The sequence below is a fragment of the Narcine bancroftii genome, chromosome 4 (assembly GCF_036971445.1).
Source record: "Narcine bancroftii isolate sNarBan1 chromosome 4, sNarBan1.hap1, whole genome shotgun sequence".
Taxonomy (NCBI): Eukaryota; Metazoa; Chordata; class Chondrichthyes; order Torpediniformes; family Narcinidae; genus Narcine; species Narcine bancroftii.
In genome coordinates, this window is record NC_091472.1 from 24,230,824 (window position 1) to 24,257,739 (window position 26,916).

Here is a 26,916-nt window from a genome sequence, read left to right on the forward strand (position 1 = left end):
ATCAACTCCTCAGAGCTCACAAGCACTAGCCCTGTTGTTTCATTCGTCGTGTTGATGTGTGTGAATGAGTTCCCCTGGTGACCGTTGATGGTGGGGACTCAGTAGCAGTAATGCCACTAAACCCCCCCCACCCCCCCCCCCCCCGAAGTCAGATTTTTCGGCTCTTGTTTGTGATCTGTAGATATAACCTAATACTTTCAAGTCACATCATTCCAGTTGGGATATGAACCCAGATCTCGATGTGGGTTTACTCTTCATTCTAAAAGCTACGCATCACCAAACAGGCAAAAGGCTGGTAAGGAGATCGTTGATGAACTAGCTGTGGACGGTACAGGGTACACCCTCCAGATTATGAGATGAGCTGCATGCTCAAAGTCTCTGATAAAAATCAATTTGGGGTTTAATTGCCTTTCTTATCTATAATTTGATAAACATTTAATTTGAAATGTATTTCCTGCCAATTATCATTATGAATTCCCATCATCGCTTAGATTTTTTAAAATATTATGTTTAAGTTTAAAAATTTCCCACCTTTATTTATTTACATGTATATGCTGGGTACAGTTTTTGCTTCCACTAATTCTGTCTTGTCTGCAGAAAAAAGGAATCTCAGGGTTGTATGTGATGTCATGTAGGTACTCTGACAATAAACCTGAAATCAGAATCCCCAGTGAAGAGCCTACAGTGCCACCACTGGAGGCATAGTGTAATTACAGCATGAAAGTTTGCAAACCCATTGGAATCTGCAGTATAACAGTGGACATGGCAATCTGAAAAAGAGGTAGCATTCATCCAACATTGTACACAAAATCATCGATCCGGGTTAATAATTTCTTGAGATGAAACAACAATCATTACAATTTGCAGAGCGTTCAAATTGCCACACAACTTAAAAAGCAATGGAGTGCTCTTAGAGTCCAAATGAGCACTCTCGGAAGATTTCTGAAAGAAAACAAGGGCAGTAGCCAAACAAAACATCTGTGTTTTTTTTTAATTATGCATTCTATATTTTTGGAAGGGGCTACAGGTGAAAAATTTTAACAATGGACTTGTTTCAAATGGCTCAAAAAATTTTAGTTTAAAAGATAAAATATTTTAGTTTTTGGACAACCTTTTTTCTTCTACTTGACACTTTGGAAGCATTCCTGTGAATCAGCAAGAATGGGCTTTGCTGTTACATGAATACATCTGACCCAATTAATATTAATTCCAATTTTAAATATACAACATCCATTACATATTCTATGGCAAACCTTGTGTTTAAATCTTACTTCTACAAGAACGACCATTTTTGATCCACTGGTGACCTTAATTGTATTTGCATCATTTTGCATCAAATAGGTGAAAAGAGAGCTTTATATTAAATTTTGTGAACTACATATTTTGGTGTTCTCTTGTCGCATTTCAATCACAGTTTCCATCATCATATTGGTCGCAATTACATCCAGATGAATTGATGGGCAAAAATATTTACTGTCAAACTAGTATCACTGTTAACCAAGCTGTTACTTGATCAACCCAATAGCAGAGGAAACATAATAACTGTTAAGAGGTAGCATGGGCTCCTAAAGGCCTAGCCTGTCGATCTCAAGATACGCATCCAAATCCTACCACAGTAGCAAGGGAATTTAAATTCAAGTAATTAAATTATTTAATATCTATAATAGCACAGGAACAAGGCCTTTGGGTCTCCCAAGTATGCACTGAACATGATACCAGTCTAACTAATCCAATTTGCCACCATTTGGTCAATATTCCTCCGTCCACTGCCTGTTCACTTGTTTGTGTAAATGCCTCTTCACCTATCGTATCTGCTCCTTCCACTTCCCAGGCCACACATTCCAGGCACCTACCACCCAACCACACAAAATCTCCTTTAAACTTTCTCCCTCTCATCTTACGGCTTTACAGTCTGGCATTTTACATCCCCATGCAGAAATAAATACTATTGGTGACGGTGGTGGGGGGGGGGGAGAGAGAGACTGGTACAAAAGCACTCATAAATAGAAAAATGGAGGCCTATGTATTGAAGGAGGGAAGATTTAGATGTTCACATGGAGTCGCCGCAACATAGTGGGCTGAGGGCAAGTACGTGCTAAACTGTTCTATGTTCTCTCCATGCTACTCCTTATTTTATATAGTTCAATCCAGTCATGCCTCTGCCTCTGACACTCGAGATAAACCACTCCGAGTCTGCCCAACCTCTCTTTCTAGTCAACATACTCCAATCCAGGCAACATCCCGGTGAAAGGCTTCTACACCCTCTCCAAAGCTTTCAAATCCTTCCTGTCATGTAGTGACCAGAAATGCATGCAATATTCACAAATGCAGCCTAACCAAAGTTTTATGCAGCTGCCACATGACTTCCCAACTTTTACACTCAATGTTCCAACCATAAAGGCAAACATGCCCCCTTTACCACCCTATCTACATGTAATGTCATTCTTAGGGAACCAGAGATTTCCACCTCAGGATCCTGCCAGTCACTGTGTACTTTCTTGCATTCGACCTCCCAAAATACATCTACCATTTGGCCGGATCACATTAAGCTACAGGATTTTCATTAAGAAGTGCCAACATTTGCAAATAATCCTTACACACGGCACGGTTGACAAAGTGGTTACCACCACACCTTCACCATGGCAGCAACTGGGACTGGGATACGAATTCCATGCCATCTGTAAAGAGTTTGTACGTTTTCTCCGTGTCTGCATGGGCTTTCCTCCGACCATTTGAAACATACCAGGGACGTAGGTTAATTGAGCGTAAATTGGGCAGCATGGACACGTGGGCCGAAATGGCCAATTACCGTGTTGCATGTCTAAATTAAATTTAATCTAATAAATAAATGTAATTTAAAAGTTCAGGAGGGAAAGCCGGTGTCTGTTTCCAGTTTGATGCTCTATTTGTGACTCTAACCCTGCAGCAGCCTCATTGGCTTCTCACTACCTTCAAAGTTGACTCAACCAGCCACTCAGCATAAAGAAACGTGAAATCTCAGTACCTCATTATTACAGCGCTCGCGACTTGGCTTTCAATCTGGTGCTGTCTGCAAGGTGTTTGTGCGTTCTCCCGGTGGTCTGCGTGGATTTCCACTGGGTGCTCTGGTTTCCTCCCACATGCTAAAGTCGTACAGGGTTAGTGGGTCACATTGGTGTATTTGGGTGGTGCGGGCTTGTGGGCCGGAATCTCAAAATTAAATTTAAAAAAAAAACAAAATAGCTGCAAGGCATGAGGCAAAGAAACTACTAATTGGTGGAATTTGTTACAAAACTATCTGTTCCTCCAAGCAACACACATAGCTTGAAAAATATCTTCCAAAATATGATTTCCTTAAGGAACTCTAATGTTCACCTCACTGACTCCACACTGCCTACTTTCACCAATCCCTCAATGCAAATTGTTTCATCGGTGAACTAGTCATATTAAAGTGTTTTTAATCGATCAGCTTTAAAATCTTGCCCTAAACCACCCCCTCCACCAATCAAATGCACATCCTGTGATTCGAGGTCAACCACTTGCTATGATCAATCGTGAATCATCTCTTTTGTCTCAGGTGACTTGGTGTTTAAATCTCACTCCAAAAGCTCGAGGGCAGAAAATCCAATGGACACTTATTAGGATTTGCTGCAGGTTCAAAAAGCTTAGTCAGATTGATAGGTTCTTGATTAGCCAAGGCCTCAAAGGTTAGGGGAGGAAGCCAGGCAGTGGGGCCGATTGTGAGAATGGATCAGCACGATGGGCTGATTAGCCTATTTCTGCTCCTATGTCATCAGGTCTTAGAATGCTACAACACAGTACAGGCCCTTCAGCCATCAATCTTGTGCCAACCTTCCAATAAAACCAAGTCCTTCCTATCTCGTAACCCTTTATTTTCATCAATGTGCCTGTCTAAGAGTTCCTTAAATATCCCTGATGTTTCAGCCTCCACCACCACCCCTGGCAAACCACAATTCTTTTTTTTTTTTTTTAAATTTTTTATTTTTCACACCATAAATCACATTAGCCATGATATAGACTATTTCTTTTTCACACATATACAGTGACTTTTTCTCCCCCCCCTCCCTCCTCCCAAGCCACCCCCCCACCTCCCCCTCTCATCCATTTTAGGTATACAATCTAGGTTGCATTAAGCCAGTCAGACAATGTTGTCATTCAACAAAAATACACCAGAAATTCTACTGAGTCCTTTCTTTTCTTTCCTTCTCCTTCCATCAACTTAGGTAATGTTTGTCCCCGGTAGGTTTTCGCTATTGTATTTAATGTAAGGCTCCTATACTTGTTCGAATATTTCAATACTATTTATTAACCTATATGTTATTTTTTCTAATGGAATACATTTATTCATTTAAATTTAGTAGTTTATTCCTTTTAATTTGGTTATGTATTCCATTAATATTTAAAGTCATATAGTTCAGCGTAGCCCTTTTATATTTTGTTTATCTTCTCTTTCCGTTTTTCCATCATTACCTTTCCTCCTTTTCCATTTCTGTTTTCTTATTTTCAACTCTTTATAAGACAACATTCCTACAACATCCAACATTTTCCTTATTCTCCTATTTCTATCTTATTTAGCCCCAATCTCCCCTTCGCAAACCACGATTCTTTATGTAAAAAAAAAACTTACCCCTGAAATTTCCTCCCTTCACTTTGCACAGACATTCTCTGGTGTTTGCTACTCCTGCCCTGGGGAAAAAGCTGCTGGCTGTCTACCTTATTATGCCTCTCAGAATCTTGTAGACTTCAATTAAGTCACCTCTCATCTTTCTACACTCCAAAGGGAAAAGTCCTAGCTCTGCAAACCTTACCTCATAAGGTATTTTCCAATCCAGGCAACTTCCTGGTAAATCTCCTCTGCACCTCCTCCATATCCTTCCTATAATAAGATGACCAGAACTGAACACAATATTCTAAGTGTGGTCTCACCAGAGATTTGTAGATTTGCAACACGACCTCTTCATTCTTGAACTCAATCTCCCAACTAATGAAGCCCACTATTCCATTGGCCTTCTTAACTATCTTATGGAGACCATGTATTTAGCCTCGATGCAGATCCCATGAATGAAGAGTGGGAGAGTTTTCATGGGAGTCCTGGCCAAAATTTACTCTTTGGTCAGCATGACCAGTTATCATGTTATCTGGTCATGATCACATTGCTGTATATGGATACTTTCTGTGCAGAAAATGATCGCTATGCTTCCTACACCAAATCATGGTCACACTTCAATGGCATTTCATTGATAGAGCATTATTCTAGAAAGAATGCCAAAGGTCAACAAAAATGCAGCACATTTTTTTCCACTCCAACTAGATTCCAAAATACAGCATTCATTGGACATTTCACTCTTCCTGTTTCGTCTGAAAAGCTGTCCGATTTATGAAACTGCTCATATTAATTATTTCTTTCCTTCAATCAGTCGATTTGCTCTCTTCACTATTAATTGTTGTCTTGAGTTTGCATATAAAGCGGCAGGTTATCTCTGTACTTCAGTAGAGATCAACCATATATATCTCCCCCTGTATGATCTTCGGTTTCTGCAAACTAATTGTTCATTGTGACACAAAGTATTTTTTTTATTGTCTGGTGGGGCCTCACATTCTCCATATTTCAATGCCATAAAGTCATCTATAGCTGAAGGCTATACAGTAATGGGCAGAGGGATATAACAATCTGAAACTTGAACACGAACCTGGCTCACACTCTAGTGAATGAATGCCAATAGTCGTGTCTTAACGTGGCTGTAGGCATTATTTTGTATCTGTTGTTGGATCTTTTTGTGCACAAATCACCTTCCTTGCTTTCCACATTGGAATAACAGCCAGTAGGCAGTAATCTATTGAATGGGTTAGAGTTGTGAAAGGTGCTATATAAGCAGAAGTTGTTTCTTTTGTTTCCAAGGACAGTGTTGCCATGTTCCACTTGGATTTCACCTTGCGTTCAAAGAACCCCAGTCATTCGGCAGTCTTGGATCAAAAACTGCACACGTTCTCATTCATTCCTAATGGAGCAAAGACTTCAAGTGCATCATTTGCAAAGGTTAGAATTTCAATTAGCACACAGTACTAGCCAAGGAGTTAGAGAATGCCAGAACAAATTTATTCACTGGGTTGGGCCCCTTTGAATTCTGCATTTTTAAAATCCACCGATACTGCGATTTGTTTTCTTTTAGCTGTTATTATGACACACCCACTTCTATGGCACCTCCCCAACAACTGTACAGCATTTAGGTTGTGATAGGAATTAGGAGGATGTTGGCCAGGTTTCAGGGGCTGTGTATCATATTTTACATAGCTACTTGTAACTGCAGCACTGTAACAAACTTTGCTATTTCCAAGTGCCATGCCTAGACCGGCTTGTGTTACCCTTCAAATAAAAACTTTTATCAAGTTATTTTTCTTTAAAGAAATATGTGTAATTTTCTCAAGGATCAAGAATTGGAGAACTGTTCCTTGAAAAGGCCTTGAGGCTCATCAAGTCTATTCTCACAGTACACCAAATTATTCTCGCTCAAGTGCTGACCCAATTCTGCTCGGCACTTGTCCAAGCCCAAAGGAAAATTGGGGCTTAAATGAAATACAGAACACAGTTGAAAGGTTTTGCAGTGTGCAAACAAAAATCTAAGTAGAGAAAATAACCCTGACCATGATTTAAATTTTTTTAGGTGAGTTTCCTCTGGGATCAAGAGATATTTCTGCTTTGATCACACTAAATCAATGAATGCCAAATCTCAAAAACTTGGGGCAAAAGATTTAGGAGGAAGTGACATGACAAATTAGATGTACTTGTCCAATATGAGGAGGTGATCCCATGCAATTTTGGTCACCAAACCCTTGTGGATAAAATGGAAACACTTACATTTTATAAGATCATCGTCTCTCCCCTTCAGAAGATTCCTTAACAAGGATCTCCTTGGACCAAGGAAGGTTGAGAAGAGACCTGATAGAGTTGTACAAGGGTAGGAGTGGTTTAGGTAATGTAAATGGAAGGAAGATCTCTTGTTAGCAGATGGTTCAAAGACCAAGGCACACCAAACTAAAATTTAGATTAGAAATTAGATTTAAAAATAAAAAATACAAAGAGGATGCAACCAAAAATAATTTTGTTGGGGAGTACATCGGATCTGGATCAGAATTCCAGCTGAAAATGAATTAAATCTGGAGTTTCTCAGGTTGGTGGGACAAGAGAGATATGATCCTCCAATTATCCTCCCTCTTTACCTTGAGATATTTGCAGAAAAGTTCTATTTTGTGCTACCATATGGCTTATTAATTAGAATCAGGAAAGGTGACTAACTACTGAATAATTCATTAAATGTGTATTTCAAATCCAAGGTTCTCAAAATTAAATGGAGATTATTCCACTAACTGAAAAAGACAGTTGACCACATAAAGACTGACTGTTTGGAATATCTGGAGTATCTACTTGCAGTTGAAGATCCCATGCAGAAACCAGTTGGGTTCAACTTGAGCATAAGACTTGAAATTCCATTTAAATGAATTCAAACAATACAAGGTAAGTTTGGTTATCACCAATGGAAAATGTAAAGATACCCTTCTTGGGCAAATGAATTTGGTTCATGGCATAATCCACCACTGACCACGATACGTGACTTTCTGACCATAAACCAGCACAATTTATTCTTAGATTCTCCATCCATAAACTTCAATTAAATTTGGACTAGAAAGCAACAGGGAAACCCAATAAAGAGTAAGGTATTTTCTAGTTAGATAAAATCATGAGAGAGGCATGAATAAAATGTAAGTTCATTCTTTCTATCACAGAAAAGACAATTCTAGAACAAGAGGACATAGGATTAAGATATAAGGGGAGAGATTTAAGAGGAATCCAAGGGGCAACTGCCCACTCAGAGAGTAGTCTGTATCTGTAACGAACTGCCAGAGAAACTATTACAACGTTCAAAGACATTTGGATGGATATACAGACAGGAAGGGATTAAAAGGATATAGATAAAATGCATGCAAATGAGACTAGCCCAGAATGCAACCTCAGTCAGCTTGAATGAGTTGGGCCAAAGGGCCTGTTCCATGCTGCTTGGTTCCATGACACAAATCTATCCACACAATGGATACTGACTCCATATCTCAACCATTCTCCAACGCCTTTGCCTATCTCAGTTCAGTTGCATTTTAAATCCCCTACCGAAACAAGTCATACACTTGAATAAATAAATTATACTAAGCATATTTTCTTATAGTTTCAGCAATTTTTTAAAAAAAGGGTCTGCTTCTGTCTTCTAAGACACAATGATAAGGTAACTTTAGTGCAAATGAATCCCACTTGGGCAATACGGTCTTGGTTGTTGGACAGGCCTGTTTCTGTGCTCATTGACCACAGGATAATGAAATAAATATACCATCAACTCAATCAAAAATGTGACCTTTTATGAGCCATGGGAATATCTTTTGTTAAATGCGATTAAACAGGTTTGGAGAAATCAACTTTCGTCCATTTTCGTAGTTCTATGGTTCTTGGTTCTCCAAAATATTCCGTATGGAATTTAAACTGGAGGTGGGGGAGGGTGGGCTTAAGGAGGAGATTTTGAAGAAGAGGGGTCTTAAATTTAATTGAGTCTGGTTGTGTGAGTATGTTAGGGTAAAGATTATTCCATGCTTTAATTGTATGGGAGAAGAATTGTACACATCTGTCTACAAATTGGGTTGCGTGTCCTCATCTGCTCTCGTATGACTTCCCAAAATTATTTCCCCAAGTGTTGAATATTCACAATTGCTATCCTGTTTACACAAGATATAATTATCAGTCATTTCAAAAATATATATCAATGACTGCAGTGTCAATGCTGAACAATTGCTCAGCAAAAGGAGGTGTAAGGCGGTCGTTCCGTCCGATAGCCTTAGGTAATGTGTATATCTGTTTAGCCTCCCAATGAGCGTCCCGTGAAGCCCACGGATTGCAGATGGTTTTTACAAGTAGATTCTATCCACTGAAATTTATGATTGTAAAACTCAAGACATTGGGTGGATAAAGGCGATGGGAAACCATTTTTTTCCCCTTGTATAATCATGAACTCAATATTGACTACAGTTTCAGCTCAAAGATGGAGCCTTCACCGAAGGAGAACAGGGGAGGAAACAACTAATATTCGGAGGGTCAGAGGTTGTGACGGTGAACGGCAAGGTACCTAAATGAATGATATCGATGACCTGTTCCCTCACCCCTCACCCCTCCCCTACGTCTGCCTCTCAACATCTCCTTTTATGTACTCAATTGAACCTGAAAATGCAAGAGGTCAATCAGCCCATCCAGTCTAAGCTGCCCTTCAAGGAAATCCCATCAATCCTCTAAAATTTATTTTATTGGAAAGTTAGTCACTTTTTGGAGCATTATTATCACAGATGAAAATAAGAAAGCACAGAGGAGGGAGTTTGATCAGTTAGTTGAGATTTGCCACGATAACAATCTTTCATTCAACGTTAGCAAAACCAAGGAACTGATTGTGGACCAGGAGAGGGATATCAGGAAATCAGGGGTCAGCAGTGGAAAGGGTTAAGAGCTTCAAGTTTCTGGGAGTCAACTTCTCCGAGGAACTGTCCTGGGGTCTCCAAGTCGATGCAATCATGAATAAGGCCCACCAACAGCTATCCTTCTTGAGCATTTTGAGATTTGGTGCATCACCAAAGACTCGTGCAAATTTCTACAGGTATACCATGGACAGGGCAAGACAAAACTACAGAGAGTGTACCCAGCCAGCACCATCACAGGCATCACTCCATCGAGGACATCTGTAAGAGGTGATGTCTTAAGAAAGCAGCCTCTATACTCAAGGCCCCCCATCACCCAGGGCCATGCCCTCTTCTCATTGCTACAATTGGGAAAGAGGTACAGGAGCCTGAAAGTGAACACCCAGCTGCACAAGAGCAGTTTCTTCCCCTCTACTGTCAGATTTCTGAGCAGACAATGAACCACAGACTCTATCTTGCCTTCTCTTCTTTTTTGCACGAATTGATTTTTAAATGGAATTTTGTAGCAATGTTTGCTTTGCAACGCTGCAGCAAAACAACAAATTTTGTGACATGTTCATGACAATAAATTCTGATTCTGATTGTATCTCACAAAAACTGCATTAAACACAGAACAAGACAATATTCAAAAAGGTCAACTAATCCATCGAGATTAGAGACCCAGAACGTCACTTTGCTTTTACCGAAGAACTCAGCAATATTTTCCAGTGCATGTCATCAGTGCAGTATGCTTTCCTAACCACTTGCATCTGTTACGTGGTGACAAGAGAAAACATTTGAGAGTTAAGTCCACTGTAAGATCAAACCACAAGACCTCAAAGATATGTTGTTCTTGTTCTGTAAGCAATCATAAAGAAACCTTGTAGCCCAAAAGAAAACACTGAACAATGTTTGGAGTAAATTAAACAGACATTTAGCAAACAGTCAAATACTAGGGTGGCATAGCAAAAGGACTTAATTACCTTCTACACTTTTTATTAAGCTCTTTATCACTTTAACTACCACAAACAATTAAGAGATAGCAAATCAAAATGTCCTATTTGCCACAATTCTTTGGCAATCTCAACATCAATATGCAACAGTTGCTTGGCCTGTAATACTGCAGCATTGATATCACTGGTTATAATATAGAATCATAGAATGTTACAGCACAGAAAAACAGGCCATTTGACCCTTCCAATCTGTCCCAATCAATAAAATTAGCTAATTCCTCTGATCTACTCTCATTCCATAAACCTCCAGGGAACTCCTATCCATGTATTTATCCAATTTATTTTTAAAACTCAAGATTGAATCTGCATTCATTACATCAAATGCCAGCTCATTTCACACTCCCACCACTCTGAGTGAAAAACTTTCACCCAATGTTCCCCTTTTAGCCTAAAGCTATGACCTCTCGCATTTATCTCCCCAATCCAAGTGGAAACATCCTACTCACCTCTACTCTGTCTGTGCTCCTCATAATTTTATAAACTTCTATCGTCTCTCCTCATTCTTCTTCATTCCAAGGAGTACAGTCCTAACCTGTTTAATCTTTCCCAGTAACTCAACTCCTGAAGACCCAGCAACATCTTAGTAAATCTTCTCTGCACTCTTTCAATCTTATTGATATCTTTCCTGCTGCTGGGCGACCAGACTGCACACAATATTCTAAGTGTGGCTTCATCAATGACTTGAATAACTTCAACATAACATAGATTTATAAAGGCTAAGATGCCAAAAGCTTTCTTTAAAACCCTATCCATATGCAAAGCCACCTACAGGGAACAATGTATATGTATTCCCAGATCTCTGCTCCTCCGCTCTCCTCAATGGCCTACCATTTACTGTGGGGATCCTACCCTGCTCTTCCAAAGTGCAACACCTCACATTTAATCTGTATTAAATTCTATCAGCCATTTACTGGCCAAATTTTCCAGCTGGTCCAAATTCCTCTGTAAGCTTTGAAAATCTTCCTCACAGTCCATGATGCCTCCTATCTTTGTATCGTCAGCAAACTTGTTGATCCAATTCACCACATTATCATCTAGGTCATCTATAATGAACAATAATGGTCCCAACATAGATCCCTGAGGCACATCACTCAACACAAACTTCCAGTCTGAGAAGCAACCATCCATCACCACTCTCTCTTTTCTTCTACCAAGCCAATTTTGAATCTAGTTTGTAACCACTCTATTGATACCTAGTGTCCTAACTTTCTAAACCAACCTCTCATGTGGAACCTTATCAAAGGCCTTACTAAAGTCCATATAAACAACATTTATAGCCTTTCCCTCATCAACCTTCTTGGTCACATCCTCAAAAAACTCTACAAGATTTGTTAAACATGATTTACCACGCACAAATCCATGCTGACTGTCCTTAATCACCTGATGGCGGTCCGAAAAATTATATATCCTATCTCTCAGAAATCCTTCAGAAAAATTTACATACTACTGACATCAGCTCACTGGCCGATAATTGCCTGGTTTGCTTTTGGAGTCCTTCTTAAACAGTGGGACAACATGAACTCCAATCCTCTAGCATCTTCCCTGTGACTAAGGACATTTTAAATATATCTGCCAGGGGCCCTGCAATGTCAGCACTTGTCTGCCTCAAGGAGCGGGTGGAATATCATATCTAGTCCAGGGAATTTGTCTACCTTTATTCATTGCAAGGCAGCAAGCACTTCCTTCTCCATATGTTGCATGACATTTCTATTTGTGTCACTTCCATCCTTATTCACTCTGAATGCTACCTGCGTAAATACTGATGCAAAAACTTTGTTCAAGATCTCCCCCATTTTGCAAGGCTCCACACATAGTTGACCACTCTGATTTTCTAGCAGTCCTATTTTGTACCTTATTATCCTTTTACTTTTTATACACTTGAAGAAACCCTTTGGATTTTCCTTCACATTATCTGCCAAAGCACCTTCATGTCTTCTTTTTGCCTTCCTAGTTTCCTTAAAGGCCTTCAACCTGCTGGATGTAACCCTGCCAGAAAATAACTTATTCCAATTGACTCCACCAAGATCCTTCCTCAAAATTGGCCTTTCTCCAATTCAGAACATCAACTCGAAGACCAGGCCTATCCTTCTCCATTATTAACTGGAAACTGATGATATTATGGCCACTGGACCCAAAATGCTCACCTTCACATACTTCCGTCACCTGACCTGCCTGGTTCCCTAAAAGAAGATCAAGTATTGCATCTTCTCTTGTTGGTAGCTCTACATATTGATGTAGAAAACTTTCCTGGACACATTTGACAAATGTCAACTCATCTAGTCCTTTTACTATATGATCCAGCATCAATGGGATTTGGTAGATACCAGATAAGTGAATTTTACGGTTGCTTGAGATTGTGTTTGGCACGATTGGAGAAATAACAGTGAAGTGCACCAATTTTAAAATTCTGTATTTTTAACCTATTTATTTTCCCTTTTTTGCCAGTTGCTTCTGTGGTGTGCTTTCGAATGGAAAGCAGACACACAAACAAAGTCTGTTCTACAGGCTTTATTCAACATAAACTTCCACAGAGCTGGCTGTGAGAATGCTGTGCAAGCTCTGAGACTGGCCTCAAGGGGCCAGACCTAGCATATATCCCGAAGGGTGATTGACAGCCAACCGGGTGGGGCTTGGTCCATTCGGGTCGGCTGATTGATGTTGCCTTGTCCTCCAGTGCTCTTCCTGCAGGTACACAGACCGCCCCCTGCAGTAGGCTAGTGATGTATCACCACAGCTTGAATTCTAGATAACAGGGTTTTACTGTAATACGTAAAGAAGACAGTTTAAGAGAAACCAAAGATGCCAGGGCAATGGCGGAAAATCATAGTCAAAATGCCTCTTCCTGAACCCATCCTAGGTATTCAACTTTTATGGATCTTGAAGACAGAAAGGATCAGACTTTGATTAACTCCCACCTCTCCTACTCCCCACACAGACTCTCACACACAAACACTTGTTTCCTGACTGATGGAAGTGGCTAAGTTTTATGGTTTGGGCTGTTTTATTTATTGCTTGCAAGCCTGCTGAGCTAGCATGTGCCACCCAAGTACAACCTGATTAGAAAACAAGATGGTGCCTGTCGAAGGTTAGGGCAATCCCAAATGCACAAGGTCTTATCTGGCTCAAAGGAAGATTAATAGTCGATATACAGAAATGCAAATGCTGCAGATGCCAGAATCTTCAGCAAAGAATTTCTGGAGGATCCTGGCAGGTCAGGTAACATCCATAGGTAGAAATAGACAATCGATTATGGTGTTTAGGCTGCAGGCATGTAAGGGCACAAACAATGAAATTTGCCGTGACACGGGCAGTCTGAAAGGGAAAGTGCAGGAATTTTTAGTCAATTCCTGCACCCCGATTTACTTCTTTTCGGGGGAAGTCTAACTCGCACCACTAAACTCATCTTGAATTCAACATCCAGTTGATGACGCAGAGCACATTGCTCCACATAAAAGCACTGGGACTAACGCGCACAGGAACTTAAGGGGGACAGTGTAAATGACCACAAGGTGAGTAATTATGTTAATTTATGTTACATTTTTCAGACGTTGCTGTCTAAAAAAACACTAATGTTTTGGGTCTGGGCCTTTTAAAAAAAAAAGTGAAATTTACATCGATAAAGGGGAAAAGAAGTTGGGGGAGGGGCTCAGAATGGATGGAGTATATGACAGAAAGTGAAGAGACAGGTTGAGGTATTTACCATTGGAGGGGGCAGGTGAAGAAAAAAATGCTTTATCTCTTTTTTTCTTCCTGCTCCCCACTTAATGAAGACAGGAGAAAGAAGGCCCCAATCAAGCACAGGGGCTGGTGAGGTTGAGGGGGAACTGATGCACCATCAATGACTCCAAAAGACTGAAGTGGAGCAAACATATAGGCTTTTATTTGCTATAGAACAAAGGCACATCCATGCTGCTCAACTGCCTGCACTGGGGAGGGGGCTGTGGGAGGGGCCACAGGTACCCATTGGCCAATGGATGTGCCCAAACAGATACATACCACATTCATCCCTTGTTTTTTTTTTAAAGAGTCCGGCAGGGTGAAGTGGTGATATTACAGTTACAAGTCTTTCAGGTGGTCTGGTTTTCCGTTGTGACCATCGTAATACCAGCTGTGATTGTGGCTCGGTGGTGGGGTCCTGGGCAGTTTGGGACATCTGTGTGCAATCGTCGGCATTGGGCTGGTGGATGTGCGGCAAAGAGTCTGACATGTCCTCATTTGGGGATTAGGTAATGTGCTATGGCCCTTGTGTGGCTAGGGGTGAGGTGGGTATGGAGTGATCCAGAGCCCTTGAGGGTACCAGATCCCTGACAGAGACAGTGTCCTAATTTCCATCAGGGTATGGCACATAGGCATATGGGGGTTGGTGTGGAGGAGGTGGACCCTTTCAACTAGAGGGTCAGACATATGGCTCCTCACAAGCTTCCAGAGTGGGACCAGCCCTGGGGACTTCAGCCACGCCAGCAGCGCGGTTCCTGTCGCAGATTTCCTGGGGAAGGGAAACAAACGTTCATGCAGTGTGGTGCTCATGGCAATACATAGGAGGGACCTGATGGAGTGGAGCCCCTTTGGGAGGACCCCTTGCCAGAGGATGACCTTCCAGACCATGGTGTTCTCCGTTTCTATCTGCCCATTGCCCCCGGGGTTGTAGCTGGTGGTCCTGCTCGTGGCAATGCCTCTGGCTAGCAGGTACTGGCTCAGCTCACCGCTCATAAAAAAGGACCCTCGGTCACTATGATTATAGCTGGGGAAGCCGAAGAGTGAAGAGACTGCGCAGGGCCTTGACAACTGTGGCAGGTGTCGTGTCAAAGCAGGGGATGGCAAAAGGGAAACAGGAGTACTCAATACATTGAGGAAGGATACATTGTGGTCCATGGAGGGCAGGGGTCCTTTGAAGTCGATATTCAGGCATTCAAATGGGCGAGTGGCCTTTATCAACTGCACTCTGTCTGGCTGGTAGAAGTGTGGTTTACTTTCCGTGCAGACCTGGAAGTTTTTGGTCATTGACCTGATCTCTTCAATGGAGTACAGCAGGTTGCGGGCTTTGACGAAGTGGATGAAGCTGGTAAATCCGAGATGGCAGAAAACATTGTGAAGAGCTTGTAATGGTGAGGTTGAGGGGGAACTGATGCACCATCAATGACTCACCAGCCCCTGTGCTTGATTGGGGCCTTCTTTCTCCTGTCTGGATAGACAGGGTCTGATCAGGAGCACTCAACATGGATTTGTGGGAGGAAGGTCATGTTTGACCAATCTGATTGAATTTTTTGAAGAGGTGACTAGGAATGTGGATGAGGGTAGCGCAGTGGATGTTGTCTATATGGACTTCAGTATGGCCTTCGATAAGGTACCACATGGAAGGTTAGTTAGGAAGGTGCAGTCTTTAGGTATAAATTTTAAGATAGTCAAATGGATTGAACATTGGCTGAATGGGAGAGGCCAGAGAGTGGTAGTGGATAATTGTCTGTCAGGTTGGAGGCCGGTGACCAGTGGTGTGCCTCAAGGATCTGTATTGGGCCCATTGTTGTTCGTTATATACATTAATGATCTAGATGATGGGGTGGTGAATTGGATTGGTAAATATGCAGACGATACTAAGATAGGTGGAATAGTGGATAATGAAGAAGGTTTTCAAGGATTGCAGAGGGATTTGGGGTGCTTAGAAAAGTGGGCTGAAAAATGGCAGATGGAATTTAATGCTGATAAGTGTGAGGTGCTTCATTTTGGTAAGAAGAATCAGAATAGGACATATATGGTAAATGGGAGAGCATTGAGGAATACAGAAGAGCAGAAAGATTTAGGAGTAACGGTACATCGTTCCCTGAAGGTAGAAACTCACGTGAATAGGGTGGTGAAGAAGGCTTTTAGTATGCTGGCCTTTATCAATCATTGCATGGAATATAGGAATTGGGAGGTGACGTTGAGATTGTATAAGACGTTGGTGCGGCCTAATTTGGAGTTCTGTGTGCAGTTCTGGTCGCCTAATTAGAGGAAGGATATAAACAGAGTGCTTGGGCCTCCCTCTCGACAGAGGAATGTCGAATTTTGGGGCTCTGGAGGGTACAGGAAAAGAAAGCAACTGATCTGCCTACTTGGTTAAGGGTAGCAACCAGAATGAAGTTTGATGCATCACTTTCCACCTGGTTTCATCATGGCCCTGGAAATATCTACCTTGATGTGGCTGAAGGCTGCGTGGCCTCTGGCATCAGAGGGAAAGAGGTAGATTTGATGAGGGGGAGGGCCTTGTCTGTGTAATTAGGGAACCATTGGGCATAGTAAGAGAAAAGGCTCAGGCACTTTTTTAGGGCCTTAAGGATTTGTTGAAGGGGAAGTTCCAGGAGTGGGCACATGCGGTCAGGGTCTGGACTGATGTCTCCGTTCTCAATGACGCAGCCAAGGACAGCAAGGCGGATTGTGTGAAATACACACTTGGGCTTATTGTACGTGAGATAGAGGAGCTTGGTGGTTTGGAAGAATATTTTGAAGGTTGGCGTTGTGATCCTGCAGGTCGTGGCCACAGATGGTGACATTATCGAGGTGCAGGAATGTGGCCTCCAGCTCATACTGATCTACCATGCAGCCCATCTCCTGCTGGAAGACCGAGACTCTGTTGGTGACACTGAAGGCTTCCCGCAGGAAGAGGTAGAGATGGCCATCTCCTTCAAACCCAGTGTGTTGGCAGGGCTCTGGGCAGATAGGGAGCTGATGATATGTGGATTTATAGTCGATGGTAGAGAAGACCCCTACTATGTGATTGGGTTCACCAAATCAGATATATGTGGGAGGGGATACATGTCTAGTTGTGTGTACCTATTAATGGTCTAACTGTAGTCGATGGTCATCCTATTCTTCACCCCATTCCTCACTACCACCACTTGTGCTCTCCAAGGGCTGGTGCTGGCCTCAATGATCCCTTCATTAAGTAGCCATTGCACCACTCCCTGAATAAAGGTCCCGTCCATGGCATTGTACCATCTACTTTTGGGGCGTTGGGGGTGAGATTAGCGAACAATGGTGGAGGGGTGATTTTGAGCGTGGAGGGCCCGCAGATCGTGTGTGATGAGTAACTGAGTTGCTGGTTGTGTGCGATGGTGGGGGGAAACTGAAGGGTAGGTGGAGTGCAGTGTGCAATTTGAGAAATGCTGGGGCCCATCGAACTGCATCATCACACTTTTAAGGTGACATTTGAAAATCAAGACCCACTAGCACGGCAGCGCAGAGCTAAAGCATCACCAAAAGTTTAAAGTCTCTATAGTCTGTACCCCGCACAGTCAGAGTCACTTCACAGAAGCCACGGACATCTGCCGTATGTGACTTTGAGGCCAAGGAGACCATTTAGTTTACTGGCTATGCCACGAGGGAGTAGCGCTGCACTGTGTCGGGATGAATGAAGCTCTCCATGCTCCCACTATCAAACAGGCGACTTATCATGTGGCCGTTTGCCCAAGCTGATGGTGGCTGTCCTGGTCAAGTGTGATGGAGGCCAGTGTCGGAGCGTTGCATATCGCTGCGGTAGAGAGATCGCATATTGATTCGGAAAATGGAAATGTCCAAAATGGCATCCCCACCACTCACATGTGCCACTGCTAGTTCCCGGCGATGGCGGCATCCAAGGTGGCAGTCCACACAGTCCGCACGCGGTGCTGCTGGGAAGGGGTTTGGATCTATACACTTTGGCATTGTGTCCCTTCTTCCTGCAGCTGGAGACCAGACTATCGCTGGTCAACACTTCCTCGGGTGCTTGTCCAGACTGCAGAAGTAGCACTTAAGGCATTCCCGGAGTTCAGTGGCCATGGTCGGGTCATTGATGGAACCTGGCAATGGTGGTGATGGGCGATCGCGGAGCTCTGCTACCGCGGTCAGATCATTAGCGGGGAGATGCGGTTCGCGGTGCTTCCCAAGATGGTGGCACCCAAGCCAACCACGAAGTGGCCGCATTGTAAGTTGAGGAGGCCTCCATGTTCTGAACAGTCACCGCCAGCTCAACAGCTCTCCACAGGCTTGATCTCCCCTTACTCCAATAGCCTTTAACAGATGTAATTCAATCTGAATTGCACTCGGGAGTGGAGTACCTGTAATTTGCTGGTCTCTGACCGCACGATTGGCTGAAGATCCTGCAGGAATGTCTTGAAACAGCATAGCCAGTGTTCAAACTTGGGAAATGCCTGAGTGATTGAAGATCGATTTGCAGCTTTTCTGGCTTCAGGATCTGCTCCATTATAAAATTATAGCAAATAACATTGCTGCACCACCAGTGACTCCAAAAGACTGAAGTTGCTAAAGAACAAAGGCACATCCATGCTGCTCGACTGTCCTGCACTGGGGAGGGGTCTGTGGAGCACACCTTTATTCAGGAGCCTGTGGGAGGGACCACAGGTACAGTCGGACAATGGGTGTGCCCAAACAGATCAATATATACGTACAGTGGTTTACCACAGGAACACTAGTTTAAGTGGTGCACTTGGTTCATTACATAAAACTGGGAAATCCAAGAGTTTGCTATTGCGTAAGGAATGAAGTGATGTCCTCACGTATTTATGGAACTGTTACACTTCAAACACAATGGCTAAACTTCTTTATCGGAGAGTATTTTCCTCGGCATTATGGACATAAAATTCATTGGTGTTTCGAACCACATTCCATTCAATTGGACAGCACAGCTCAAACACCTTCTGATGACGCATCACAGCACAGGATTAACTCTGTCCGTCGAGGAGGGCTCTGTCACATCAGCTGAGAGTGGCAATTTTTTGGAATGCATGGAAGAAAGCCATTTCTTGAGCTTCAGTCTACCTCCAACACATCTTTCCGCAGCAACTGATCTTATGGAGTTGAGTGTTGCTAAATTTGATAGGAATTTACAATAATGATTCAGCAATCCCAGACATACCTTCAGCTCAATTTCATTAGTTGGCATTAGTGGTGTTTACTTTCTCTCAAATTGGGTGGAGTTTATCAACACCCACTCAGTGTCTCAAGTATGATATTTTGTACAGAAAGTGCACGTACATTATTCCAAGAAGTCTGCCTTATTCCAAAAGGTTTGGTCCAGTGCCTCCCACAATGGCTCATGATAATGTTTTAACTCGACTCTGTAAAGGATTCCAGATTTAGCCGGGCCTTCCTGAGTTCGGTGGTGATGTTTTCCAGATAGCCAGCTACATGTCCTTCAGTGTCAAGCTCAAATGTCACCTCTATGTCACTCAATTTCATGATAACGTTCAGTGGTTGACCAGCATTGAACAACAAATTCCTTCCCTTATATATTGCCTTTTTTTTCACCAGTTGTGCAGCTTTACCAGGCCCAATCCCACAAGTTCTGATCTTTTTTCTTTCTTGAATCAGCATTCAGGCAACTTGGTCTCACCCACCCTCCCCTCCACCTCCCATATCCCAACCACCCCCACTCCTTCCTCAACAGCGTTATCTACCCTTTGTTAAGCTCTGAAAGTGATGCTAGGTTTGCTCTTGAACCACGCATTACGGTTTAATTCCCCACCCCGCACTTGCAGGTCTTGATTTGACGTATTTGCCAATTCCACTTCTTTGACAACTTTCAGTTGTCTTTCCAAGGTCAGAGCCACCTGTGATGCCTGTCACCACTCGGCAGCGAGTCATCGTCGATTCCACACACTTACCTGTCCCGTGACATCTCAGAGAGCAAATTGCCGATTAAAGTCCTGCAACAGCTTCCTCAACCCAGCTATGAGCTCGCCCACTGTTCGGTTAGGCTTTCATAGTCACGAGCCAAGCTAGTCATTGTGCATCAGACTTGCCCTTCAGATTCTTCTTTCTGCAGGTTTAGCAGGTTACTTACTAGGTGATAATGTAGCAGCTCCCATGACATTGAAAGAGATAGGGGTTCAACAAGTCTGCAGATGCTGGGGTCAGATGTGCTGAAACATTGGAAGTAAAGGATAACCAATGTTTCCAGCCTGTGCCCTTCATCAGGTATAAGCAAAATAACAGGCAGATATCTAAATAAAAAAGGAGGAGGGAGCAGGAGAGGTGGGGGGGGGGGGGCACAGAGCACAGGCTAACATGCAAGAGGTCAACGGTGGACACAGATGGGAGGGTAGAAGAGAAAAAAGATGAGGTGATGGAGCAGTGCAGAGAACTGAAAAGGGGGTAGATCAGTGATAGAAGGAAGGGAAGGGGTGAGAATCCAAAGGAAAGGATACAAGAGGGCTAGGGAAAGAGAGAGCCTTGGAGGAAGGGGTAAGACTTTCCGTAATATTTTCATCAACTATGTCATTTTGTGGTGTCAGTTCTGAGCAATTGCTCAGCAAATGGAGGTGGAAGGCGCTCCTTCCGTCCGATACCCTACAAGTCACCTTGGGCAAGGTGTAGCACCTGTTTAGCCTCTCAATCAGGGTCACGTGAAGCCATGGATTGCTGATGGTTTTTACAAGAAGATTCTACAAATTGGAATTTATGGTTGTAAAAATGCTGGGTACATGAATCTGCCGATCAATGGCCAAGGTTATCTGTCCAGTATGGACACTGCAACTGAAGAAGGCAATGGGAAACCACTTCAGTATTTTTCCCATGTATAATCAGGAACTCAACATCAACTATGGCCTCAGCTCAAAGATGGAGCCTTCACCAGAGGAGGACAGGGGAGGCAACGACTATCATTCAGAGGGTCAGAGATCGTAACGAATGGAGAGAAATGATTGCTCACGCCTAACAGCAGGGCACCTGAACGATGATGATGTCATTTACAGCAATATGTTGCAGTATTCCTCCCACGACTGAGAATGGAAACAGACCCCTTGGCCTGCTGAGACCACCATCAAGCACCTATTTTTATGGTAATCCTACACTAATCCCACACTAGCTTTTCCCAGTTCCTCCTACCCACATGCAAAGGGGCAATTCACAGCAGCCAATTAACCTACCGACCAGCACGCCTTTGAGATGTGGGAGGAAACTGGGGCACCTGGAAGAAACACGCGCAATCCGCAATCACAGGGAGAATGCGCAAACTCCACACAGACAACGCTGGAGGTCAGGCTCAAACCTGGGCTGCCAGCTGCCCCACAATGGTGCCTGTTGGTCAAGATTATTGTTCCTGCCTTTTGTAGTTTCTTATATTATTGCCACAATCTTATACACCTGGGTGAGACTTCCCTGCTCTGCCTTTGTCCCCGCCATCTGATCTTGAAAGGCAGCAGTCTTCCTGATGTCCATCTTAGTTTAAGAACAAATCTTCCTCAGTGGCAATATGTCACCTCTCATCAAAGGAGGTGACTGAAATTTATCTGATGCGCAACATTGATTATTACACGCAGGTTTACTGAACTGCTTCCCACGCCTCCACCAACCACATCCCAAACAGACAGCAATTTCAATGAAGTACTGAGTTCCCCTCTTATCATTACAAGTCTATGAACAATGCCTCAGCCAGCTTCAGGTTTCAAGGGCATCTTGCACATTATCCTTCTTCAAAACTTAAGACAACTAAACCTGGATCTTCCTTGCATTCATTACATAATGAATGCAACGAAAGTCCTGAACAGCTGCATTTACTTCTGAAACCAAGGCATTGTTCGAGTAATTATTACATTTTTCTTACATTATTTTGAAAGAAAATCAATATTGACCCATTTCTCAACACTTCTGGAAGCATCCCTTCATGTATCTGCACTAGGTAGCACGATTCATACAGAGCAGTGGAATACATTACTTACTGAGTCTGGTGGGGCATCATCATGGATGGTTTCTGCTGGACACTCAAGGATATGTGGCCCATAGGATTAATCTTTGAAGGAAGTCGCAGCACTCTCTGGGTCAAGGTCTGCTGAGGGACCTGTTGAGGAAGAGGCTGGGCGTGTGTCAGGGTGTCTTGGTTGTTTGCAGAATATGTGCTAGTTGACGTCTCCTCACATGCTTTACCCTTGGTTCCTGGCTTACACACACACAACTGGGGCCGCAGACACATCCCTCCATTTTGGCACTGGGGAGAGCAACTGGCTGCAAGAAAAAGAACACACATGATATCTAGTTTTACTGACAGGAGATTTACATGGCAAAAATCTGCAGGAAGCAAACTTGGTGAATTCCTTTAGAAATGTCGGAACAGGAATAGGCAAATCAACTCCAAGAACCGATCTACAATCTCACTCCTGTTTCACAGATTCAGTAACATCTTTGGTGAACGGAAGTCCATCAACCGTGCTTTCCGATTACCAGCTGCCCAAGGGTGAGATCACTTGCACGGCAGAGTTCTCTCCTATAGTCCTTCCTAACTTCATTCCAGACATTAATTGTCAAACAAACTAATGTTCAAACAAAAATCAAGACTTCCCAAAAAGCAGAAAGAGCTCCTCATTAAAATTCAAATCCCATCCCGCCTTAATGAATTCCTTCGCACATACACCGCCCTAATTCCCAAGAAGTTATATAATTTCTCCTTATGGGTTTCTAAAGTCTAAACAAGGTGAATTTGCACATTGAGCATCAGTGTGCAGGTGAAATTAAGCCTCGATGAAGAATTCTGACATGAAACATTGACCATTCTTTTTCTCCCATTGATACTGAGTTCCTCCTGCAGACTGTATTTTGGTGTTCAACAATTGGCTTGATCTTATTGAGAGTTGTGAGTGGAACGGGCTGCCAGTTGAAGTGGGGAATGCAGACTCAGGAGGTTAAATCTCAACATTGTGTGAAGAAAGGGATGTAGAAGAATGATGGAGGATTTGATCGAGGTATTCAATAGTATGGGGTATGGATAGAGGAAATACAAGTAGGCTTATTTCCCCACCCACCTAACTGAGGTTACGTGAGATACAAACCAGAAGGCATAGGTTAAGAGTGAAAGGTGAGAAGTTTAGGGGGAATATTATGGGAAATTTCTTCACACAGAGTGCAGGTCCAATTTTAACATTGAAGAAATATTTGGGCAGGTACATAGATGGGAGAGCTTGGAGGGATATGGACTGGATGCAGGTCAGTGGAGCTAGGCCAAATAATAGTTCAGCACAGAATAGAAGGGCCTGTTTGTGTGCTATGGTTCTCGAGAAAACATGCATTCCGGTGACTAGTGAAAGTAGGTTACATTTCGTTCCAGTATTACTAACATTAGTGATTTAACCCATTCGTTAATAGTGTCAGATATATTCTAACTGGTGCCAAATTACACCCACTGGTTCTACCTCAATTATGTATCATGAAAATCTGGCAGTTTAGTTACAAGTGAGCAGATGTTGGATTGAGCTGCCTCCGTGGGGAGAGGACAGTGCTTGGGCTTGCTCAGGGAATTCTTTCACACCTGTTTTCCATTGTGATAGACATTAGAAGCCTAAAATTGCTGTTCTGTTCAAGCAAGTAGGTATTGTAAAATACTGGCGTAAAAACACAGAAAGGCTGGAGGAACTCAGCAGGTCTCGCAGCATCCAAAGGAGATAAAGATATACAGTAAAATCCCTGTTATCTGGAATTCAAGCAACCGGCAACCTCAAGTGACCAGCAAAAATTTTTTTTAAAAAGAGGAAATAAATAAATAAATAAATGCAAGTTCAAACTAAATAACAAAAGCTTAAAATTGTACGAGGAAATGTTCTCTGAAGTAACACGTAAACCTCTGGTGAAGATGGGAGCAAATATTCAGCTAACGGAGCTCATAGCAGCTGTTTAAATAAAATGGTGTCACCCAGGATGAAGAGCAGGCTGATGCCGCTCACAGTTAGCTCTCTGCTTATTAAGTCTCAGTAAGAGGCTCACTCCCTTTGTAGTAAGAGTCTTTATCTTTATTAGTATATTATTAAGTACTGGTATATTATTTGTAAATTTGTGGGGGGGGGGGTTAGTTATCTATAATGTCATTGTTTATGTTCTCAGATGGCTCCGTGGAAATGCAGCGACGGTTAAATGTTTTCAAAGAATGTGACTGATAATAAAGCAATTTTTAAAATATATTCATGCAAATAAAGTTTGTTCAGTCCAAGTACAGTGTAGAAATTTTGTCTTTTAAACTCTTTACCCTTAATGTTGGTGCATTAGTTAGGCATTGCGAGAGGGAGTCGCAAGCAATCATAAAATTCATATATCCGGCATTTACCAATGCATGGGGTTTTACTGCATTACTGACATTTCAGGCCTGAGCTCAACTTCAAGTTACAAGTAAAAAGCAAGCTAGTGAAAAGGGAAGAATGGGAGGGGAAGAAGTACAGACCAACAGACAAAAAGTATTAATTGGACACGATAAGAGTAACCCAGCATTTTGTGTGACAGAAACTGGCAAGTTGTTTGGGTTCATGTTTCTACGTGCAGAACGTTGCTGCCACCTTTCTTCCTCAAATCAAAAGAGACGCAGGAGTATCGGAGCCAGCGCCACCAGACTGAGGAGCAGCTTCTTCCCACGGGCAGTGAGAACACCAAACGACCAAAGGAATGGCTCACACTAACCATCTGAGACTCTCATATTCATTAAACAATATTTATTTATTTGTATTGATGAAATAATTGTCCTTCAGGGGTATTGCTCGTGTGTACGCATGTTGTACCTGGTTGTGCGTCTGCGTCTTTTTGGACTGAGGTCCAGAAAATGCAGTTTCGTCAGGTTGTACTTGTACAATCAGATGACAGTAAACTTGACTAATCCTACCAACATTTTGTTTAATTCACTGATCCATTTATCCAGATCCCTTGATGTAGATGAGAGGGTGGAAGGGTCTGTGTTCTGACTTGAAGAGAATCAAGTCTCCCATGAGCAGCAGTCACCACAGACACCGCTTTCTGAAGAAAGAAATTTCCCCCAAGTTTCCCAGTGGATTCCTTGGTGACTATCTTTTCTTTATATCTTTCACTTTGGTTTGGATTCACACCTTGGGCCTCTCTACACCCAAATATTTAGTTCTGTTGTGAAGAAAAACCAAGCGTGGCACAGTAGATGTGGTGGTTAGTGCAACACTGTCACAGCCCCAGTGGCCCGGGTTCGAATCCGACATTGCCTGTCAGGAGTTGTTACGTTCTCCCCGTGTCACTGCGGGTTTCCTGGAGGCATTCCAGTTTCTTCCCACCTTTCAAAAATGTACAGGGGTTATAGGTCAATTGGAGTACACGGGCAGCGGGGGCTCATGGGCCAAAAGGGCCTAAATTTAATCTTTTGTCTTGCGTTTTGGCATCCAGGCCAATCTCGACTCATCCAGCTATTGGTTATCAATGGTCATCAAGAGCAGCCCTAATATTTGTAATAGTTCCATTATTTAAATCAATAAAAATCCTTCATTGCATTCTACATTTTCACCCTCTCAAATTTTCAATAACTCAATCCATTCAGTATTAGTAAGTACTGTTCCCTGTAAGTAGGTTCGCTCCCAATGTAACAAAACAAAGAACATTTTCATTGCTTTTGATTCTTCCCTTTTTTCATGGAAATCAACAATTTTCCACACCAAATTACAGAGTCTCTGGAACATCTGTGCTTTAAGTCCCACAGCTATACTTTGTTTGAAAGCAGCCTATTACAATACCTCAACTTTTACCATGCAGACACCTGCTATGAATAACGACCTAATAATCTGACAGGCCATCAGAATTGCTCCTTCGACTTCTTGTATCTCTATTTTATTCCATTTCCTGACAGTCGGAGAATGAACAGGAAACATTTGCAGACGAACATCTGGGGTACATTTGTCAAAGTATACACAACTCCGTAGCCAACATTCTGCTTATGAAGCAGGCATAAATTTCACCCCAAAAATAACTGTTTGTTTTACAGTAAGAACATGCTCATTTTGGGTTTACCAGCCAGATGTGGTCATAAAAAGAGCAAGACAAAGAGAGACATGATCATCTGCTTTCCATTCAATAACTCTGTAGTGGAGAGAGTGGAGAACACCAAGTTCCTAGCAGTCCACTTCGCTAGTGACCTAGCATGGATAGAGAACATCTTCTCACTTGTAAGGAAGGTGCATTAGCATCTGCACTTCCTGAGAAGACTGATGCAAGCAAGGCAACCATACACCATCACGTCGACCTTCTACAGGAGCTCTATCGAGAGCATCTTGGCCGGCTGCATCACAGTGGCGTACGGTCGTTGCAGAGAAATGGATTGGAGGTCAATCCACAGGACAATAAGAGCGGTAGAGAGGATCACTGGAGTCTCCCTCCCACATCCCCCCCCCCACACACACACAGCCCCCTTCCCATCGACATGATCTACCGGGATCAATGACTGAAGAGGGCACACAAAATCATTGAGGACCCCTTCCACCCTGTAAACACAGCATCTTTCAGCTGCTCCTGTCGGGAAAGAGATACAGGAGCTTCAGAGCCAGCACCACCAGGCTGAGGAACAGCTTCTTCCCCCACAGGCACTGAGAATGCTGAATGACCAAAGGAGCAGTTCACCCTAACCATCCAAGACACTCATATTTACAAAACAATTTTATATATTTAGTTTTATAAATTAATACTTGCC

At 42.7% G+C, this 26,916-nt stretch overlaps 1 protein-coding gene across 5 annotated transcripts in view; it reads right to left on the reverse strand.

Annotated features, from left to right (window-relative positions):
* Positions 1-26,916, reverse strand: part of ltbp1 (latent transforming growth factor beta binding protein 1) — a 408,702-nt gene that overhangs the window by 359,525 nt on the left and 22,261 nt on the right. For all 5 annotated transcript variants that reach the window (XM_069930946.1, XM_069930944.1, XM_069930945.1 and 2 more), the window contains exon 2: positions 22,184-22,466. In XM_069930946.1, coding sequence (XP_069787047.1) covers positions 22,184-22,434 — 251 coding nt within the window. In that variant the 5' untranslated portion in view covers positions 22,435-22,466. The remainder of the gene's footprint in view (positions 1-22,183; positions 22,467-26,916) is intronic.